This window comes from Pongo pygmaeus, chromosome 6 (genome assembly GCF_028885625.2).
Source record: "Pongo pygmaeus isolate AG05252 chromosome 6, NHGRI_mPonPyg2-v2.0_pri, whole genome shotgun sequence".
NCBI lineage: Eukaryota > Metazoa > Chordata > Mammalia > Primates > Hominidae > Pongo > Pongo pygmaeus.
The window spans coordinates 56,570,469-56,591,199 of NC_072379.2; the positions used below are offsets into that span (position 1 = coordinate 56,570,469).

At 41.1% G+C, this 20,731-nt stretch overlaps 1 protein-coding gene across 3 annotated transcripts in view; it reads right to left on the reverse strand.

Moving 5' to 3' along the window:
* The window catches only part of PLEKHA8 (pleckstrin homology domain containing A8), a 61,475-nt gene extending 41,045 nt beyond the window's left edge, over positions 1-20,430 (reverse strand). For 2 of the 3 annotated variants that reach the window (XM_054494655.2, XM_063667418.1), the window contains exon 1: positions 19,973-20,430. In XM_054494655.2, coding sequence (XP_054350630.1) covers positions 19,973-20,012 — 40 coding nt within the window. In that variant the 5' untranslated portion in view covers positions 20,013-20,430. Of the gene's footprint in view, positions 1-9,096; positions 9,118-19,972 lie in introns of those variants that run through there. The other variant, XM_063667419.1, reaches the window with a different exon arrangement.
* Positions 20,431-20,731: the final 301 nt, after the last annotated feature.

A 20,731-nucleotide genomic window follows, 5' to 3' on the forward strand; every position in this document is an offset into this window, starting at 1 on the left:
TAGCACAAATCAATTCCTGGCTGGCAAACTTCTTGGGATGAACTTGTAAATTTTTATTTCAGAAGGTGATGCTGGCAGGGCACGGTGGCTCACAGCTATAATATTAACTACTTTGGGAGGCCAAGGTGGGTGGATCACTTGAGGCCAGGAGTTCCAGACCAGCCTGGGCAACAATGGCAAAACCCATCTCTAATAAAAATACAAAAATTAGCCGACAGTGGTGGCATACACCTGTGGTCCCAGCAGGAGGTTGAGGTGGGAGGACTGCTTGAGCCTGGAAGGTCGAGGCTGCAGTGAGCCATGACTGTGCCACTGCACTCCAACCTGAGTGAGAGTGCGACCTTGTCACAAACAAACAAACAAACAAAAAAGGTGATGCCTCTAGACCTTGGCTTCAAGTTCTACAAAAACTCAACTGTGAAGGCCACCACTCCTGTACAAACATTACAACCTGGAAAACCAAATCAATCCTCAGACTGTATCTTGTTGGGCAGAGAATCAGTGCTCCAGGAGTCAGACATTACTGGTGATGTTTCAGCCCTTTGCAAAAGTGTTTATTTACATCTTAGGCCACCTCCCCTCACTGAAATAGAAGAGTCAATTTCTGAGAACCTGAGAAAAGGAAGAGGTCTTTGAAATCACACAGTCCAACCAGCACATTTTATAGATAAGGAAACCAATCTCATGTAAATTAAGTGATCTAATTAGGGTCACAAAGGAAGTACACAACAGAGCTGGGAAGAAAACTCTATCTTTCTATACTGCCCCTTGAGGCACAAAAGCTCCCAAACCTTGGCTCCCCACTCCCAGAAAGCTGTCCTGGTATAGAACAACAGCATCTTTTCACTCCCATGACGCTGGCTGGTGTGAACAGCTCAACTCCCATGATGCTGGTTGGTGTGAACACTCCCCAAATCCACCATGACTTTTGTGTAGAAGGCATTTAGAACAGCCTCCATTACTGTATTTTATCAAATTTAGGACACATCTGTATTTGTGAGTGTTATCCAGAGAAAAAGAACCAGTAGGGCGTCAGGGTGTGTGTGTAAAGATATTATAAGGGTGTGTGGGTGGGTATGTGTGCATGTAATGAAATTGTAAGTAACTGGGTCATGTGACTAGAGACTGAGAAGTCCCAAGATCTGCAATCAGCAAGCCAGGAGAGCTCACAGTTAAGTTCCATGCTAGCAGGCTCAAGACCCAAGAAGAACCAATGAAAGCTAGAAAAGGCCAATGTCTCAGCTCAAGGCGGTCACAGGAGGAATTGTCTGTTACTCAGTCTTTTTGTTCTCTTCAAGTCTTTAACTGATTGGATAAGGCTCATCCACATTAGGAAGGGCAATCTACTTTACAAGGTCTATTGATTCAAATGTTAATCACCTCCACACCATCCTTACAGATCCAACCAGAATAAACCATCACATCATCAATTTTAAGACACACCATTATTTTACATGACACAAGAAAGAAAAAAACTCTACCAATTAAACAATGACATAGCACAGGTTCTAAGATGCTTCTTGATTTCAGAGTTGTTGAAATGTGAAAAAAAAAAGTGTCCTAAAATTGAAAAAATGTACTAAACTAGTTTTATCTTACAAGAATCTGAAAAATGTTGAAGAGCAGCTCTCAACCCCACCCAAAGCACAGCTGCAGTAAATTTTGAAAGCAGCTTGAAGGCTGGGCTCCGTGGTTCACTCCTGTAATCCCAGCACTTTAGGAGACTGAGGCAGGACGACTGCTTGAGGCTGGGAGTTCAAAACCAGCCTAATCAACACAGTGAGATCCTGTCTCTACAAAAAATTTTAAAAATTAGCTGGGCAAGGTGATGCACCTGAGGCAGGAGGACTGCTTGAGCCTAGGAGTTCGAGACTACAGTGAGCTATGATCATGCCACTGCACTCCAGCCTGGGTGAGAGTGAGACCTTGTCTCAAAGAAAAAAAAAAAAAAAAGTAGCTGGTAAATTATAATAGCAACTGAAATATTACCTTCCTTATAACAGGTTCTGTATTCATCTAGGGGAGGTTATAATTATACAAGGGATGTTCAATATATGGCATCTTGCAGTTTCAAAAGGCACATTAAGAGACCAGAGAAATCTCATTCCTATTAGACAAAATTTAAATGCAGAGTGATGGAGAGAGTTCAGATTAGTATTAGGACACACTGCTCTTTCATAATGTCCAGTGCTGGGAAACTGGGATACAGCCCAGGAATGATGAATTGTAGAGAAAAGAGGCATGGATGAAAAAGAGACCATTAATCCAGTTTCTATTTTAAATTAATATGCAGTTATCTCAGAAATGATCAGTCACGGTAACTAAAGGGCAGATGAAAACTGTTGGTCTGTACTACTCCCTGCTCCCTTAGATGACCACTAGACTATCTTCCTCTCCAATCTCCACCCTCTTTTATGCCATCCTCTATTAGAGTTGCAATGTGGTATCACCCAAATTCCCTGCTAGGAAGGATTAGACATGAAACTTCAATGAGCAGGGGAGAGTTTTAGCTCATGTTAGCTATCATTGCCAGGGATGGGGTAGGGGGTAAAAAAAAAGAGTATTTAAATACCAATTTCATACGCTTTGCATTATCCTGGATTGTTTCACTACAGAAAGCATACTTGACATTTATTTTTGCAATCCAGCATTTACCTAGTACTTTTCCATTGATGAAAACTCCCTTCTCCACACTCCAACCATAAGGTTTGGGTTGGGGTGACCAGCTCCAGGGTGGGTATGTGATTTAGGCCTAAATGAAGCTTCACATCCCCTATCCTCAATGATAGTTCCAGAATGTGCCCAACCAGAGACAATTCTGGGACTTTTGCTGGGACTGGGGAAAGGCATAAAGAAATGGGGACTGTCTTTTTTCTTTGGTCTTAAGAATGTTAGCCTGCAGCTGCCTGCAGCAGTTTGCCATCACATGGGACCTAAACATGATTCACACACAAAGGGAAATGGAACTGGAAGGATCTGAGGGACAGAAGGAGAAGGAAGAAAATCTGGATGATATTGTTTGAACCCCCTGATCAGCCCACATCATTCCTGAAGGTAAGACACCCCCCAGATTTTTCCATTAAGTGAACCAATAAATATCCCTTTTTACTTTAAGCCTGTGTGAACTGGGTCTTTCTGCAAACACAAAAGCTCTAAACTATCACATGATCATCTCACTAAACGTACAAAAAGCACTTGACAAAAATCTAACACCCTTTCATAATAAAAACACCTAACAAACTTAGAAGAGAACTTATTCAACCTGATAAAGGCATCCACAAAAAACCCATAGTTAACGTGTATAAGGTGAAAAACAGGATGCTTCCCCTCAAAGACTGGAAACAAGACAAGATGTTTGCTTTTACCACTTCTAGTCAACATTGTACTAAAGGTTCTAGCCAAGGCAATTAGTCAATAAGTGAAATAAAAGACATCTAGATTGGAAAGAAAGAAGCAAACCTAGCTCTACTCACAGACATGCTCTTATATATTTAAACAAAAACAAAATGCAAGGAAGCCACTAAAAAAAACCTATTAGAATAAATGAGTTCAGCAAGGTGATAGGATACAAGACTAACATACAATTAAAATTGTATTTCTGTACAGTTGCAATGAACAATCTGAAAATGAAAGTTAGAAAACAAATCCATTTATGACAACATCAAAAAGAATAAACTACTTAAGAATAAATCTTATTTTATTTTATTTTAGTTTACTTTGAGACAGAGTTTCACTCTTGTTGCCCAGGCTGGAGTGCAATGGCGCGACCTCAGCTCACTGCCACCTCCGCCTCCCGAGTTCAAGCGATTCTCCTGCCTTAGCCTCCTGAGTAGCGGGGATTACAGGCGCCCGCCAGCACACTCGGCTAATTTTTGTATTTTTAGTAGAGACGGGCTTTCACCATGTTGGCCAGGCTGTTCTCGAACTCTTGACCTCAGGTGATCCACCCACCTCGGCCTCCCAAAGTGCTAGGATTACAGGCATGGGCCACCGCACCCGGCCAAGAATAAATTTTTAAAAATAAGTGTAAAACACTGAAAACTACAAAACATTGTTCAAAGAAATTAAAGATTTAAAAATCACTATTCCAAAACTGCTACCAGCTTATTCTTTTCTCACATAGTGCAAATGCCTTTCTACACTTAATGGACAAACAACTGTGTAAAATTTACTTTTAAAAAATCTTAGCCAAAAGGCTTTTCAGTTCAATTAATGTTGAACAATACATGTTTTCAATGAGCATAATTTTCTTCAAAAAATGCACTTATATTTGGATCTAAACTGGCATATCTCATGTTAATTTTACACTAAAATTTCTTTTTTTTTTAATTTCCCAACAGCAACCCCCATTTTTAAGTCAAAATTTCTAAATGGAGATGTTCCTGTTCCCTTAAAGATCCAAACCAAAAGGAATTACTTCTGAGTCATACCCACTTCTGACTAGAAAGAAGTATACCCACTTCTGACTAGAAAGTACTGTAGCTTCCCTTCATTTTTCTTTCAGCAGCCTTGTGACAAGTGGCTCATCCAAACACATCACTATGAAAAACTGTACTACATTAAACAGACACATAAAAGTTTTAAAAATTACATAAAATAAAATTCATTATTTGACGAACAATTCTGAGTTTTGATAAATGCATAGTCCTTTAATAACCACTGCAATAATCAAGATACAGAAAATTCCATTCTACCAAAATTGTCCCCAAAATTCTCTTGTATTACTCCTTTCTGATCAAGCCTTCCCGTCTCCCTTTACCCTTGGTCAACCACTGTTGTGCTTTCATTTTAAGTTCAAAATATTTCCCAATTTTCTTGGAGACCTTCTCTTTGACCCACGAGCTACTTTGAAGTGTCCTGTTTAATTTCCTAATATTTCAGGGGATTCTCTACATCTGTTATTAATCTGTAGTTTACTTCTATTAAAGACACAGAACATTCTTTTAACAAGTTTTGGCAAGGTTTCTATTATAGCTCAGAATATGGTCTATCTTGGTGAATGTTCCATGTACATTTGAAAAAAATGCAATATTCTACTGTTGTATTTTGTTCAGTTTTTTATTGTAATCATTACAATGGGCTTATTACATCTTGGCCCAATAATGACTCTTAAATAAACAACTAGTAGAATGCCTACTAGTTAGCCTCATGCTAGAGTATATCATTCTGCCTTTAAGTCTGCCACAGTTCCTTCAGAACTTTTGCCTTAAAAATTAAGGCGTTCTGGGAAAGCAGAAGTTCATAATCTTACTGTTTGACAGGAAAAACAATTAAAAATTTAACATATTGTGAATTTTTAAAATCCTTAAGAGGGGGTTGGGGGAGGGAGAGGATCAGAAAAATTAATGAATGCTGGGCTTAATACCTAGGTGATGGGATGACCCGTACAGCAAACGACCATGGCACACATTTATCTATGTAACAAACCTGCACATGTACCCCTGAACTTAAAGTTGAAGATTTAAAAAAAAAATCCATAAGAACTACTGTTGTGTAGAAATGCAGAAAAAAAAAATGAAAAGGGACTATTTAAACTCTTTCTAGAAAAGTTAGCCAAAAGTAAAGAAAAAAAGGGAAGGAAAGGTGCTTTTTCATTAACAATAAGAGGAAAAATTAGTGACCATAATAAAGGGGAAACAGAATGGGAGAAAGAAAAGGTTAAGTCCCTTAACTTCTTTCAGCTTTAGTTTCCTTTTCTACGAAATTTCAGCTGGAGTTTAGATGATGCCTAGAAGTCTCTCTCAGCTTTCAAAACCTATCCTAACACAAAATAACAGAAAATTCCCATCTTTCCCAGAATCTGATTCAAGAGATAGTCACTGCCAGGTACAGTGGCTCATGGGGCAGAAGGATCAGTTGAGGCCAGGAGTTCAAGATCAGCTTGGGCAACATAGCAAGACCCTGTTTCCAAACAAATTTTTTTAAATAAAAACAGAGAAAGTAACTAATGCCAAGAAAAAAAAGTGAAATTAAATGTCTCGACAGGACTGACAATCTGAAATGTTGAGTCAAGACAATTTATTCATTATAAATTATGGTTTCTACGTTCAAAACCCATATATATTATCATATCATATATTATGTATGCTATATAGATATGTTAATAGTGAAATAATCTACCATTTTAAATTGAAGCAAAGCAGAGCTATTCATTTACTACCCCTGACACCTCCATAGCCTTGGTGTTTTCCAATATCCAACCTGAACGCTCAGCCACACCTCATCCCATTAGAGCCCTCCCCCACTCAGCTTCTCTAGGGGAGTTCCAAACAGGGATGTGGACAGCAAAGCCTTGGGTTCCTCTGCCAGGTCAGTCAGTTAAGAGTTCTGTTGTAGCTAGGGAGGAGGGAAGAAAGAAGAAACACTCCTCATTGTAACAGTTACCCAAGCATTAGCTAAATAATAGGCTTCTTAATTTACCATTAATTAATTCACAAAGCATTTTCTGAGCAGTTGTAGTTTGCCAGGTTTGGAGATTTAGAGAAAAGATCCCAGCCTCAAGGAGTGACAGACTACTGGACAGTCTACCATGTAGATGGTAAGAAGACTATAGTTACAATAGATTATATCAAATTCTCTTTAAAACCTTCTGCTAGAAGATGTAGGTCACCTCTCCTGTGCGCTTTGAGCTACCAAACTAAATATTTATTTGTTCTGCACAGTGCTTCTCATATGTCCTACCAGCACCTTAACTCAAGACAACGGAGTGAGGAAACTATGGTTTAAGTTCAGACTCATAACATCCAAGTATGTCATCTTGAGGACACTACTTAATTCCTCTGGGCATTATTTCTCTACCTAATCTATCTATCTATCTATCTATCTATCTATCTATCTATCTATTCTATCCTATTCTATCTACCTGAGACAGAATCTTACACTATCTATTTGCGACAGTCTTGCTCTGTCACCCATCTATCCATCTATCCATCTGAGACAAAGTCTCACTCTATCTATCTATCTATTTATTTATTTGCAACAGAGTCTCGTTCTGTTGCCCAGGCTGGAACACAGGTATGACCTTGGCTCACTGCAACCCCTTAGCTCACTGCAACCTCCACCTTCTGGGTTCAAATGATTCTGGTGCCTCAGCCTCCCAAGTAGCTGGGATTACAGACGTGTGCCACCATGCCCAGCTAATTTTTGATTTTTAGTAGAGACGGAGCTTCACCATGTTGGCCAGGCTGGTCTCAAACTCCTGGCCTCAAGCGATCTGCCAACGTCGGCCTCCCAAAGTGTTGGCATTACAGGTGTGAGCCACCATGCCCGATCTACAATGGAATTTTAATTAAGAATATATGGCCGGGCGAGGTGGCTCATGCCTGTAATCTCAGCACTTTGGGAGGCCAAGAAGGGTGGATCACGAGGTCAGGAGTTCAAGGCCAGCCTAGCCAACATGGTGAAACCTCATCTCTACTAAAAATACAAAAAAAAATTGGCCGGGCTTGGTGGCAGGCGCCTATAATCCCAGCTACTTGGGAGGCTGAGGCAGAGAATTGCTTGAACCCGGGAGGCAAAGGTTGCAGTGAGCCGAGATTGCGCCACTGCACTCCAGCCTGAGCGACAGAGCAACACTCCCTCTCAAAATAAATAAATAAATAAATAAGTAAATAAGAATATATAAAGGGCTCTCACAACTCAATAATAAAAACAATTAACTTTTAAAAATAGGTTAAAGATTTGAACAGACACTTCACAATGGAAGAGACAGCAATGGCCAATAATTACATGAAAAAGAATCCATGAGGAACCACAATTTGCAAATAGAAAGCTGAATACACAGAGACTAAATTTTCTGGGCATCATTAATCAAAACAGTGATCTAATTAACCTACCCTTAAAGTGAACTATGAACCTGCCTGGTACACAGTGGAGCATGTCTGCAGAGTGTCTGACACTAATGGGCACGGCCCAGAAACTGCTAACAGTAAGCTCAATATCCATTACATATTCTTAACAAACCTAGGTACGGCTATTATTATTGCTGTCATTTTAAAACTGAGACTTAGGAAGATTAAGTAACTTGCTCAAGGTATTAGCACTACTAAGTAGTGGGGCAAAAGTTCAAACTCAGGGCTCTCTGACTCCAACCTTTTACATTTAAGAATCGGTGCAATGCTGGCTTGTGACTTTATCACTGAAACCATAAATTACATGGTAAAGAGTTGAGTATTGAATATCTATGTAAAAAAAAAAGCTGTACCCTTACCTCATATCGTACACAAAAATTAATTCAAAATGGATGAGAATTAAATGTAAGAGCTAAAAACTATTTTGAAAACCTTAAATCTTTATGACCTTGGGTTTGGCAATGGTTTCCTAAGATAATGTAACACCAAAAACAATAAAAGAAAAAATTGATAAATTAGACTACCTCAAAATTTAAAACTTTTGTGTTGCAAATGATACCAAGAAAAAATGAAAAAGACAACCTACAGAAAAGAAAATACAGTTGATCCTTGCATACCATGGGTTTGAATTTCAACAGTTCACATGCGGATTTTCTTCCACTTCTGCTACCCTGAGATAGCAAAACCAACCCCTCCTCTTCCTCTTCCTCTGCCTCCTCAATGTGAAGACAGCAAGGATGAAGACCTTTACAATGATCCACTTCCACTTAATGAATAGTAAATGTATTTTCTCTTCCTTATAATTGTCTTCATAACCCTTTCTTTAGCTTACTTTATTGTAGGAATGCAGTATACGATACATATGACATATAACATATGTGTTAATTGTTAAAGTTATTCATAAAGCTTTTGGTCATAAGGCTTTTGGTTATTCGCAGGCTACTGGTTAAGATTTTGGGGGAGTCGAAAGTTACATGCAGACTTTTGACTGTGGGGATTGGTGCCCCAACTCCTGCACCGTTCATGGGTCAACTGTATTTGCAAATCATCTATCTAACAAGGAACTTATATCCAGAATAAAGAACTCTTGGCCGGGCACAGTGGCTCACACCTGTAATCCTAGCACTTTGGGAGGCCGAGGCAGGCAGATCACCTGAGCTAAGGAGTTCGAGACCAGCCTGGCCAACATGGTGAAACCCCGTCTCTACTAAAAATACAAAAAATTGCCAGGAATGGTGGCACACACCTGTAGTCCTAGGTACTCAGGAGGCTGAGGCAGGAGAATCGCTTGAACTTGGGAGGCGGAGATCGCACCACTGCACTCCAGCCTGGGTGACAGAGTAAGACTCTGTCTCAAAAAAAAAAAAAAAAAAAAAAAGAAAGAAACCTCTTACAACTCTATAATGAAAGAATAACCCAAACAAATGGGCAAAAAATGCAGACATTTTTCCAAACTAGATATACAAATGGATAATCAGCATATAAAAAGATAATCAACATCATTAAGTCAGAAAAATATAAATCAAAACCATGAGATACCATTTCACATCCCACTACTAGGATAGCTATGCTAAGACGATAATGAGGTTGATGAGAATGTGAAGAAGGAAACTTCTTTGATTACTGATGAGAATGTAAAATGGTGCAGTCACTTTGGAAAACTATTTGGTAGTCTCTCAAATTATTAAATAAAGAGTTATCATAGGACACCAGCAATTCCACTCCTAGGTATTATAGATATCCAAGAGAAATGAAATCATGTCTATACAAAAACTTGTACATGAGTGTTCACAGTAGTGTTATTTCATAATAACCAAGAAAAACAAAAACAAAAAGAACAGCCCAATCCAAATATTCTTCAACTGAAAATGGATAAACAAAATATGGTATACACATACAATGAAATATTATTTGGTAATAAAAAGGAATGAAGTTCTGATACATGCTATCCAAAAAAAACATTATGCTACGGAAAAGCAGCCAGCCACAAAAGACCATATATTATATAATTCCATTTATATAAAATGCCTAGAAGAGGCAAATCTGTGCAGACAGATTAGTGGTTGCCAACAGGGAAGGGCAGGTGTAGGAGTGACTGCTAATGGGTACTGGGTTTCTTTCTGGGATAATGAAAATGTTCTAAAATTGATCATGGTAATAGTTACACTTTTTATATATACTAAAATCACTGACTTGTACATTTTAAATGGATGAATTTTATGGTTTATGAATTATCTCCATAAAGATGTTAAAATGTTAACAACAACAAAAAGGGTTGACCAGTGGTTGTGAAACCAAGAATCCTCACATTCCAGATGTCTTCCTGGTACTGTTTACACAGCACTAGTATATAGGGCAAGAGTCACCTTCCTCCACCTGAGGGGAAACAAAATTATAGCACATCCTTAATGAAAACCATCTGGCCAGTATGATGCAGGCTTTTGTTATTTTCAGAATGCAGTAACGCAATGTGCTTGAGCCTTAACCTGCTGGAGAGGCACAAGCAGCCTGTGGCTGGCTGGAGTGCACGATAGCAGCCCTCCTATCAGCTGAGTGGGCAGGAAAAGGACCTAAAACTACGAAGTAGAAAGCACAGGTTAGAAAATTTCCTCATGGCAAAACATATGCACAACATTGGGCAGTCAAAGCTTTCTTCACTCCTGAATTCCTCCCCACTTCCCACCCCCGAAACAGTCTGCTATTCTAGGTCAAACATACTTTAAATATACGTACATTATGAATCAGCTAGAATTACATAATGATCAAGCAAGAAGGACCTTTAAAAATATTGTCTAATGGAGCACTGACTCTGAAGCCACTTAATAAGTGGCTGTGTGACCTTCAGCAAACCCACGTCTCTATACCTCAGTGTCTTCATCTGGAAAATGGGCATAATAAAGGCAACTGTTTTTTGAAATTGCTGCAAAGACTGAGTTAATCCATGTAAAATGTTTAGAAAAGTGCTTGGCACATTGTAAGTACTAATAAATTTTTAACTGTTCATACAATTATAAACTAGTAAATCCCATTATTTCATTTTTTTTGTTTTTTTTTTAAATTTATTATTATTATACTTTAGGTTTTAGGGTACATGTGCGCAATGTGCAGGTTAGTTACATATGTATACATGTGCCATGCTGGTGCACTGCACCCACTAACTCATCACCTAGCATTAGGTATATCTCCCAATGCCATCCCTCCCCCCTCCCCCCACCCCACAACAGTCCCCAGAGTGTGATGATCCCCTTCCTGTGTCCATGTGTTCTCACTGTTCAATTCCCACCTATGAGTGAGAATATACGGTGTTTGGTTTTTTGTTCTTGTGATAGTTTACTGAGAATGATGATTTCCAATTTCATCCATGTCCCTACAAAGGACATGAACTCATCATTTTTTATGGCTGCATAGTATTCCATGGTGTATATGTGCCACATTTTCCTAATCCAGTCTATCATTGTTGGACATCTGGGTTGGTTCCAAGTCTTTGCTATTGTGAATAATGCCGCAATAAACATACGTGTGCATGTGTCTTTATAGCAGCATGATTTATAGTCCTTTGGGTATATACCCAGTAATGGGATGGCTGGGTCAAATGGAATTTCTAGTTCTAGATCCCTGAGGAATCACCACACTCACTTCCACGAGGGTTGAACTAGTTTACAGTCCCACCAACAGTGTAAAAGTGTTCCTATTTCTCCACATCCTCTCCAGCACCTGTTGTTTCCTGACTTTTTAATGATTGCCATTCTAACTGGTGTGAGATGGTATCTCATTGTGGTTTTGATTTGCATTTCTCTGATGGCCAGTGATGGTGAGCATTTTTTCATGTGTTTTTTGGCTGCATAAATGTCTTCTTTTGAGAAGTGTCTGTTCATGTCCTTCGCCCACTTTTTGATGGGGTTGTTTGTTTTTTCTTGTAAATTTGTTTGAGTTCATTGTAGATTCTGGATATTAGCCCTTTGTCAGATGAGTAGGTTGCGAAAATGTTCTCCCATTGTGTAGGTTGCCTGTTCACTCTGATGGTAGTTTCTTTTGCTGTGCAGAAGCTCTTTAGTTTAATTAGATCCCATTTGTCAATTTTGGCTTTTGTTGCCATTGCTTTTGGTGTTTTAGACATGAAGTCCTTGCCCATGCCTATGTCCTGAATGGTAACGCCTAGGTTTTCTTCTAGAGTTTTTATGGTTTTAGGTCTAACGTTTAAGTCTTTAATCCATCTTGAATTGATTTTTGTATAAGGTGTAAGGAAGGGATCCAGTTTCAGCTTTCTCCATATGGCTAGCCAGTTTTCCCAGCACCATTTATTAAATAGGGAATCCTTTCCCCATTGCTTGTTTTTCTCAGGTTTGTCAAAGATCAGATAGTTGTAGATATGCGGCGTTATTTCTGAGGGCTCTGTTCTGTTCCATTGATCTACATCTCTGTTTTGGTACCAGTACCATGCTGTTTTGGTTACTGTAGCCTTGTAGTATAGTTTGAAGTCAGGTAGCGTGATGCCTCCAGCTTTGTTCTTTTGGCTTAGGATTGACTTGGCGATGCGGGCTCTTTTTTGGTTCCATATGAACTTTGAAGTAGTTTTTTCCAATTCTGTGAAGAAAGTCATTGGTAGCTTGATGGGGATGGCATTGAATCTGTAAATTACCTTGGGCAGTATGGCCATTTTCACGATATTGATTCTTCCTACCCATGAGCATGGAATGTTCTTCCACTTGTTTGTATCCTCTTTTATTTCCTTGAGCAGTGGTTTGTAGTTCTCCTTGAAGAGGTCCTTCACGTCCCTTGTTAAGTTGGATTCCTAAGTATTTTATTCTCTTTGAAGCAATTGTGAATGGGAGTTCACTCATGATTTGGCTCTCTGTTTGTCTGTTGTTGGTGTATAAGAATGCTTGTGATTTTTGTACATTGATTTTGTATCCTGAGACTTTGCTGAAGTTGCTTATCAGCTTAAGGAGATTTTGGGCTGAGACGATGGGGTTTTCTAGATATACAATCATGTTGTCTGCAAACAGGGACAATTTGACTTCCTCTTTTCCTAGCTGAATACCCTTTATTTCCTTCTCCTGCCTAATTGCCCTGGCCAGAACTTCCAACACTATGTTGAATAGGAGTGGTGAGAGAGGGCATCCCTGTCTTGTGCCTGTTTTCAAAGGGAATGCTTCCAGTTTTTGCCCATTCAGTATGATATTGGCTGTGGGTTTGTCATAGATAGCTCTTATTATTTTGAGATACATCCCATCAATACCTAATTTATTGAGAGTTTTTAGCATGAAGCGTTGTTGAATTTTGTCAAAGGCCTTTTCTGCATCTATTGAGATAATCATGTGGTTTTTGTCTTTGGTTCTGTTTATATGCTGGATTACATTTACTGATTTGCGTATATTGAACCAGCCTTGCATCCCAGGGATGAAGCCCACTTGATCATACTGGATAAGCTTTTTGATGTGCTGCTGGATTCGGTTTGCCAGTATTTTATTGAGGAGTTTTGCATCAATGTTCATCAAGGATATTGGTCTAAAATTCTCTTTTTTGGTTGTGTCTCTGCCTGGCTTTGGTATCAGGATGATGCTGGCCTCATAAAATGAGTTAGGGAGGATTCCCTCTTTTTCTATTGATTGGAATAGTTTCAGAAGGAATGGCACCAGTTCCTCCTTGTACCTCTGGTAGAATTCGGCTGTGAATCCGTCTGGTCCTGGACTTTTTTTGGTTGGTAAGCTATTGATTATTGCCACAATTTCAGCTCCTGTTATTGGTCTATTCAGAGATTCAACTTCTTCCTGGTTTAGTCTTGGCAGAGTGTATGTGTCGAGGAATTTATCCATTTCTTCTAGATTTTCTAGTTTATTTGTGTAGAGGTGTTTGTAGTATTCTCTGATAGTAGTTTCTATTTCTGTGGGATCAGTGGTGATATCCCCTTTATCATTTTTTATTGCGTCTATTTGATTCTTCTCTCTTTTCTTCTTTATTAATCTTGCTAGCGGTCTATCAATTTTGTTGATCCTTTCAAAAAACCAGCTCCTGGATTCATTAATTTTTTGAAGGGTTTTTTGTGTCTGTATTTCCTTCAGTTCTGCTCTGATTTTAGCTATTTCTTACCTTCTGCTAGCTTTTGAATGTGTTTGCTCTTGCTTTTCTAGTTCTTTTAATTGTGATGTTAGGGTGTAAATTTTGGATCTTTCCTGCTTTCTCTTGTGGGCATTTAGTGCTATCAATTTCCCTCTACACACTGCTTTGAATGCATCCCAGAGATTCTGGTATGTTGTGTCTTGGTTCTCGTTGGTTTCAAAGAACATCTTTATTTCTGCCTTCGTTTCGTTATGTACCCAGTAGTCATTCAGGAGCAGGTTGTTCAGTTTCCATGTAGTTGAGTGCTTTTGAGTGAGTTTCTTAATCCTGAGTTCTAGTTTGATTGCACTGTGGTCTGAGAAACAGTTTGTTATAATTTCTGTTCTTTTACGTTTACTGAGGAGAGCTTTACTTCCAAGTATGTGGTCAATTTTGGAATAGGTGTGGTGTGGTGCTGAAAAGAATGTATATTCTGTTGATTTGGGGTGGAGAGTTCTGTAGATGTCTATTAGGTCCGCTTGGTGCAGAGCTGAGTTCAATTCCTGGGTATCCTTGTTAACTTTCTGTCTCGTTGATCTGTCTAATGTTGACAGTGGGGTGTTAAAGTCTCCCATTATTAATGTGTGGGAGTCTAAGTCTCTTTGTAGGTCACTCAGGACTTGCTTTATGAATCTGGGTGCTCTTGTACTGGGTGCATATATATTTAGGATAGTTAGCTCTTCTTGTTGAATTGATCCCTTTACCATTATGTAATGGCCTTCTTTGTCTCTTGATCTTTGTTGGTTTAAAGTCTGTTTTATCAGAGACTAGGATTGCAACCCCTGCCTTTTTTTGCTTTCCATTTGCTTGATAGATCTTCCTCCATCCTTTTATTTTGAGCCTATGTGTGTCTCTGCACGTGAGATGGGTTTCCTGAATACAGCACACTGATGGGTCTTGACTCTTTATCCAATTTGCCAGTCTGTGTCTTTTAATTGGAGCATTTAGTCCATTTACATTTAAAGTTAATATTGTTGTGTGTGAATTTGATCCTGTCATTATGATGTTAGCTGGTTATTTTGCTCATTAGTTGATGCAGTCTCTTCCTAGTCTCGATGGTCTTTACATTTTGGCATGATTTTGCAGCGGCTGGTACCGGTTATTCCTTTCCATGTTTAGCGCTTCCTTCAGGAGGAAGCGCCTGGTGGTGACAAAATCTCTCAGCATTTGCTTGTCTGTAAAGTATTTTATTTCTCCTTCACTTATGAAGCTTAGTTTGGCTGGATATGAAATTCTGGGTTGAAAATTCTTTTCTTTAAGAATGTTGAATATTGGCTCCCACTCTCTTCTGGCTTGTAGAGTTTCTGCTGAGAGAAGATCCGCTGTTAGTCAGATGGGCTTCCCTTTGAGGGTAACCCGACCTTTCTCTCTGGCTGCCCTTAACATTTTTTCCTTCATTTCAACTTTGGTGAATCTGACAATTATCTGTCTTGGAGTTGCTCTTCTCGAGGAGTATCTTTGTGGCGTTCTCTGTATTTCCTGAATCTGAATGTTGGCCTGCCTTGCTAGATTGGGGGAGTTCTCCTGGATAATATCCTGCAGAGTGTGTTCCAACTTGGTTCCATTCTCCCCGTCACTTTCAGGTACACCAATCAGATGTAGATTTGGTCTTCTCACATAGTCCATATTTCTTGGAGGCTTTGCTCGTTTCTTTTTATTCTTTTTTCTCTAAACTTCCCTTCTCGCTTCATTTCATTCATTTCATCCTCCATCGCTGATACCCTTTCTTCCATTTGATCGCATCGGCTCCTGAGGCTTCTGCATTCTTCATGTAGTTCTCGAGCCTTGGTTTTCAGCTCCATCAGCTCCTTTAAGCACTTCTCTGTATTGGTTATTCTAGTTATACATTCTTCTAAATTTTTTTCAAAGTTTTCAACTTCTTTGCCTTTGGTTTGAATATCCTCCCGTAGCTCGGAGTAATTTGATCGTCTGAAGCCTTCTTCTCTCAGCTCGTCAAAGTCATTCTCCGTCCAGCTTTGATCCGTTGCTGGTGAGGAGCTGCGTTCCTTTGGAGGAGGAGAGGTGCTCTGCTTTTTAGAGTTTCCAGTTTTTCTGCTCTGTTTTTTCCCCATCTTTGTGGTTTTATCTACTTTTAGTCTTTGATGATGGTGTTGTACCGATGGGTTTTTGGTGTGGATGTCCTTTCTGTTTGTTAGTTTTCCTTCTAACAGACAGGACCCTCAGCTGCAGGTCTGCTGGAGTACCTGGCTGGCCGTGTGAGGTGTCAGTCTGCCCCTGCTGGGGGGTGCCTCCCAGTTAGGCTGCTCCGGGGTCAGGGGTCAGGGACCCACTTGAGGAGGCAGTCTGCCCGTTCTCAGATCTCCAGCTGCGTGTTGGGAGAACCACTGCTCTCTTCAAAGCTCAGATGGAAATGCAGAAATCACCCGTCTTCTGCGTCACTCACGCTGGGAGCTGTAGACTGGAGCTGTTCCTATTCGGCCATTTTGGCTCCACCTCCAAATCCCATTATTTTAAATGGAGGAAGACACTAAGGCTCAGAATGCTAAAGTTACCCTGCAGTTGGCAGTAATAAGGCTGTTTGCCAGGCTTCAGGTCTCTCTGACTCCTGAACCAGTGTTCTAGAGCATTAATGTGTAGCCCTACATGTATAATACTCCTTGACTAACTTTTAGGTCTTGAAAGACACAAATAACAAACACAGTGCTTCTTTAGAAGTATGTCTCACACAACATGGGAATCTGTAACATGTTTTTAATTCACTCTCTTTTCATCCCAAGTTTAATCTTCTAACATCTAAAGAAAGGTACTGGCACCAAATCCCGGAATGTCCAAAAGGCAGGATGAAACCAGACTGTAAAAGAAAATACACGTAAACTTTTTTTTTTTTTGTATTTTTCACTGAAGGAGGATAGAGTACCTGAATACACTTAGCATTTAAAGGAAGAGATTTCTTTTCTCTTTCTGCATTCTAGAAACACACTCATGTAAACCTCAGATGCTATTATCAGGGCTTGATGAATTCTAACTTTCAGTAATTAATACCTATCGATTTAAAATTCAAGAGGCAAAAGAAGCTCACAAAAGAATAAAACGTAGTATTTAGTGAACTACAATAAATGCAGCAGAAGAGATACAAAGATGTAACCAGAAAACGTTCTATGCTACGCTAAAGCCAGAGTAAGCTTTTAAACAATCTTATTTCTCTTTCCCTCATAGATGCACGCATGCATGTACCCACATGCACACACACAATGACATTACAGTGTTTAAACCAGCCTATGAGGCCCAGAAATATCTGGCCTCCCGCACACCCCTGCATCTTTGTTGGAGCCTCACTCTCCTCAGCTCTCAGCCAGATGGGTCCTCTTTCCTTTCCTCAAACTCGCACGTCTCCATTCTGCTTTGGGGCCTTGACACTGGCATTCCCTGTGCCTGAAAAGTTCTTCTTTATTTCCTCTGACTACAACTCTGCCTTGGCCTCTCCACCCAACTATTAACATTAACAGCTTGATTTATCCTTCAGACTCTGCTTAAATTTTTCCTCAAAGAAGCTTTCTCTAACAACCCGTACTAGCCTCTCTGCCCTCCCTCCTTCCCAATCGCACACAATGAAACATGGTTCTAACCACTTAACCAATAAATATCTTTCTTCCCCCACCACACTGTAGGCTCAAGAAGGGCATAGGCTTTGTTCAACATTGCTTCCCCTGTGCCTAGCACAGTAGACGGTGAATGAAATTAACAACATCCCCTAAGGATTCAAAAGACCAAGTGATAAACTGATTTCCTAACTTCACTTAAATTCGACACAAGGCATCCTATATCAAGCTGTCAGCATGACAAATACACAAACCACACAAACAGAGGCATGGGTTATGTACTACCTTTGGAGAAAAATTCAGAATGAATAAAAACTTTGATTGGGATTATATGTATTTTAAAGTTACTATGCGCAAACCTACAAGAAAAAAAAGTTACTTTTAAAAACAAACTTCAGAAAAAGAAAAAGTAACTTGTCACTAACACAACATGCTCATTTCGGAAGACCAAGTAGAAAAGTGGAGGGTGGAGGAAACAAGAATGCATGTGATCCTCCTGGGTTATTACCATTTCTTTCCCAAGTAAATTTATCTCTTAAAAAGAGAGAATATGCCGAACCATCATTCTATGTGTATCTGGAAAATACCCAGGGGTGTGATGCGCTTCTATGAACAGTATGCCTACAAGGACGGGGCACGTGGGCTAAGGGAACAAGCAGCATCACGTAGAGACAGCTGTCTCTCGCAATGGCTCCAGTGCCCTCTTCTTCACGGTTTCCACCCTAGCACCACTCACAGCATTAACTTCTCTTACTTTGGGAAGAAAAAAGTAGACTCTCTTCCAACAGAACAGATAGGAATCACATGACAAAGATTCCAAAAGATCCTTCTAGAGAGTTCTGCTTTATTGAAGGATACACAAGGACAGTCAGCAATAACAACAGCAAAAGCATTTCACTACCAGGAAATAGTTACTGTATCAAGAGACTAAACTTTCTATATAGAAAGGAGAAGGAAAAGGAGGAAAAAAACCCCACAAAACAACAAAAAAAGTTGGGGATGGGGAAGAATGGGAAAAAAAGAAGAATGTTGAAGATGAATGAAAAAAAGTGTGTGTAATGGAAAGGAGTGAAGGACCAGCAACTAAATTTTACTCAAGTATATGCATCTGAGAGCTTAGAGAGATCTCAGAAGGAAAACTGCCAAGTCGAGCCTCCTCCCCTTAGGTTAGCAGTGTTGATCAGCCTCTGTCATCCACTAAACCAAAGCCTAGCTTTGAGTTATTCTCATCTAATCTAATTGCAGACATCACTGAAGGTCCTTGACGCAAACAAGAAAAACCTCTTCTCATTTAGTCTCTATTAATGATTACAGAAAAAAACAAGTGAATTCACTGCTAATTACACTAGGCAAAGAGAAGAGATTCTGGGTACGCCCAATAGGGGCACCTTTGGCTGTGCTGTGTGACCTCCTCGAAGTTACTATGCCAACCGATCCTCCCACACATACCCATTCTTAAAACGCCCGGCGCATTACCATACTACAACCTTTTAAAAACTATCCCACAAAAGAAAGGAAAACGTCTCTCACCCACTCTAAGGGACACTGGGAACATTTCTGCTTTCAAACACACTGCCTTTAAAATTTTAAAGACCTAACTCATTTTGTATGATAAAAAGTTTACTTCCAAAAAAGTGGCCAGCAGAGTTTCCAGCACATAGTAGGCTTGTATTAAATACTAGTAGCACACATGAAAAAAAAAAGATCGTTCTGAATAATTTTCACAGCTGTAGAATAGTTATAACCTTCTCAAGATATAAAACTTTTACCTCCACAAACTAGAAAAAAGGGCGGGGACTATTTTAAAGCCAATCTGTAAGGCACGGCAAGAAAGTTGCAAATATTTGCATTCATTTAACGGTAATTTCTGAGTCTGTAAAACAAAAGGAAATGCTCAATGAGAAAATAAAAAGCCTTGTGCAGAGCTTTGAAAATGTGGATTTGGGACTCTGACACCCTGGTGTGCACGCAGATGACTCTGAAGGTGACAAAGGGAAAGTGTTTGCACTGAGGACTTTGATAAAGGATCTTTCCGCTGTGGAATTCCAGGTTACTGCCGGCATTCTTTTGAAACCTTCCAACCTAGCTGCGAGCCAAGGAAGTACGGTTCCTTCGCCAAAATTCAAGAGATTGCCAGAGGACCCCACGGCGGGGCGTCTGCGCCTTCCTCCCGCTGACATCGAGAGCACCGTGCCTTTCAAGTCACCCCAAATCTCACTCTTTGTAGCCTTCCTTGAAACGAAAGGGCAGCCACAGCTGTTACCCAACCCCAAGAGAGGGCCGTGTCGTCCTGCACGGCGACACGGTCCCGTGAGAGAACTGCTTTGGGAAATACTCCCGCTCCGCGCTGGCCTCAGGAAAGGGCCGTGACCCCGGCCCTAGAAAGGGTCCAGACACCGCCCTCCAGCCGCGCAGACAAAGGACCGGCCACCGGCGCGCCCCCGGCTCGGCACGGCCACTCACCGCTCAGATAGTTGGTCCACTTGTACAGCACCCCCTCCATGGCGCCCGAGGCCACAAGGCCCACGCCCACCGGCCCCCTCACTGCCCCAGGCCCCAGGAGGCGAGGAGCACCAGCAGCAGGGCCATCGCCCGGCGCTGCCCAGACGCCCACTCCCGGCGCCTGGGCCCGGTGTGGGGACGCCCGGCCCGCCTCACATCCTCGGCCCGGGGGCGGGGTCACTGCGGCGGCCTCGGCGCGTGAAGCCCAGCCAGCCGGTGAACCCGTGGGGCGAAGCCGGCACGCTGTTCACAAGGAGGCCCGGGTCCGGGCCCTACGTGGGTCGGAGAGGCAGTCGAAGCCTCCGAAGTGCGGCGAGCGAGCTGCAGGTCGCAGGCGGCGCCACGGCGCACTACCTGAACGCTCGACTCGCCGGGCCCGGGACGCGCTCGCGCATGCCCAGTGCGCCGCTCGCGCGCCCCTTCCCAAAATCCACTCCGGGATTTCGCGGCGGCGTCGACGGCGGGGCGGAGTTTGCGGGAACGGCCCGCAGGGAAATTGAGTCCTGAGACGCGGACTGCGGACTAGGCGATGGGAGGAGGGAGGCCCCTGAGACAAGTGTGGAGCGCAGTTCTGATTGTAAATGGTGCCCGCCGTTTGGGGGTCTACGTGACCTCTCACGATACCTCCTGGGTTCTAGTCCCTATTCTTGTTCCAAAGCTGCCTAATTGATCTCACACACTTGAGGTAACCAATAACAGGGCGTAAAGAGATTATTGGAG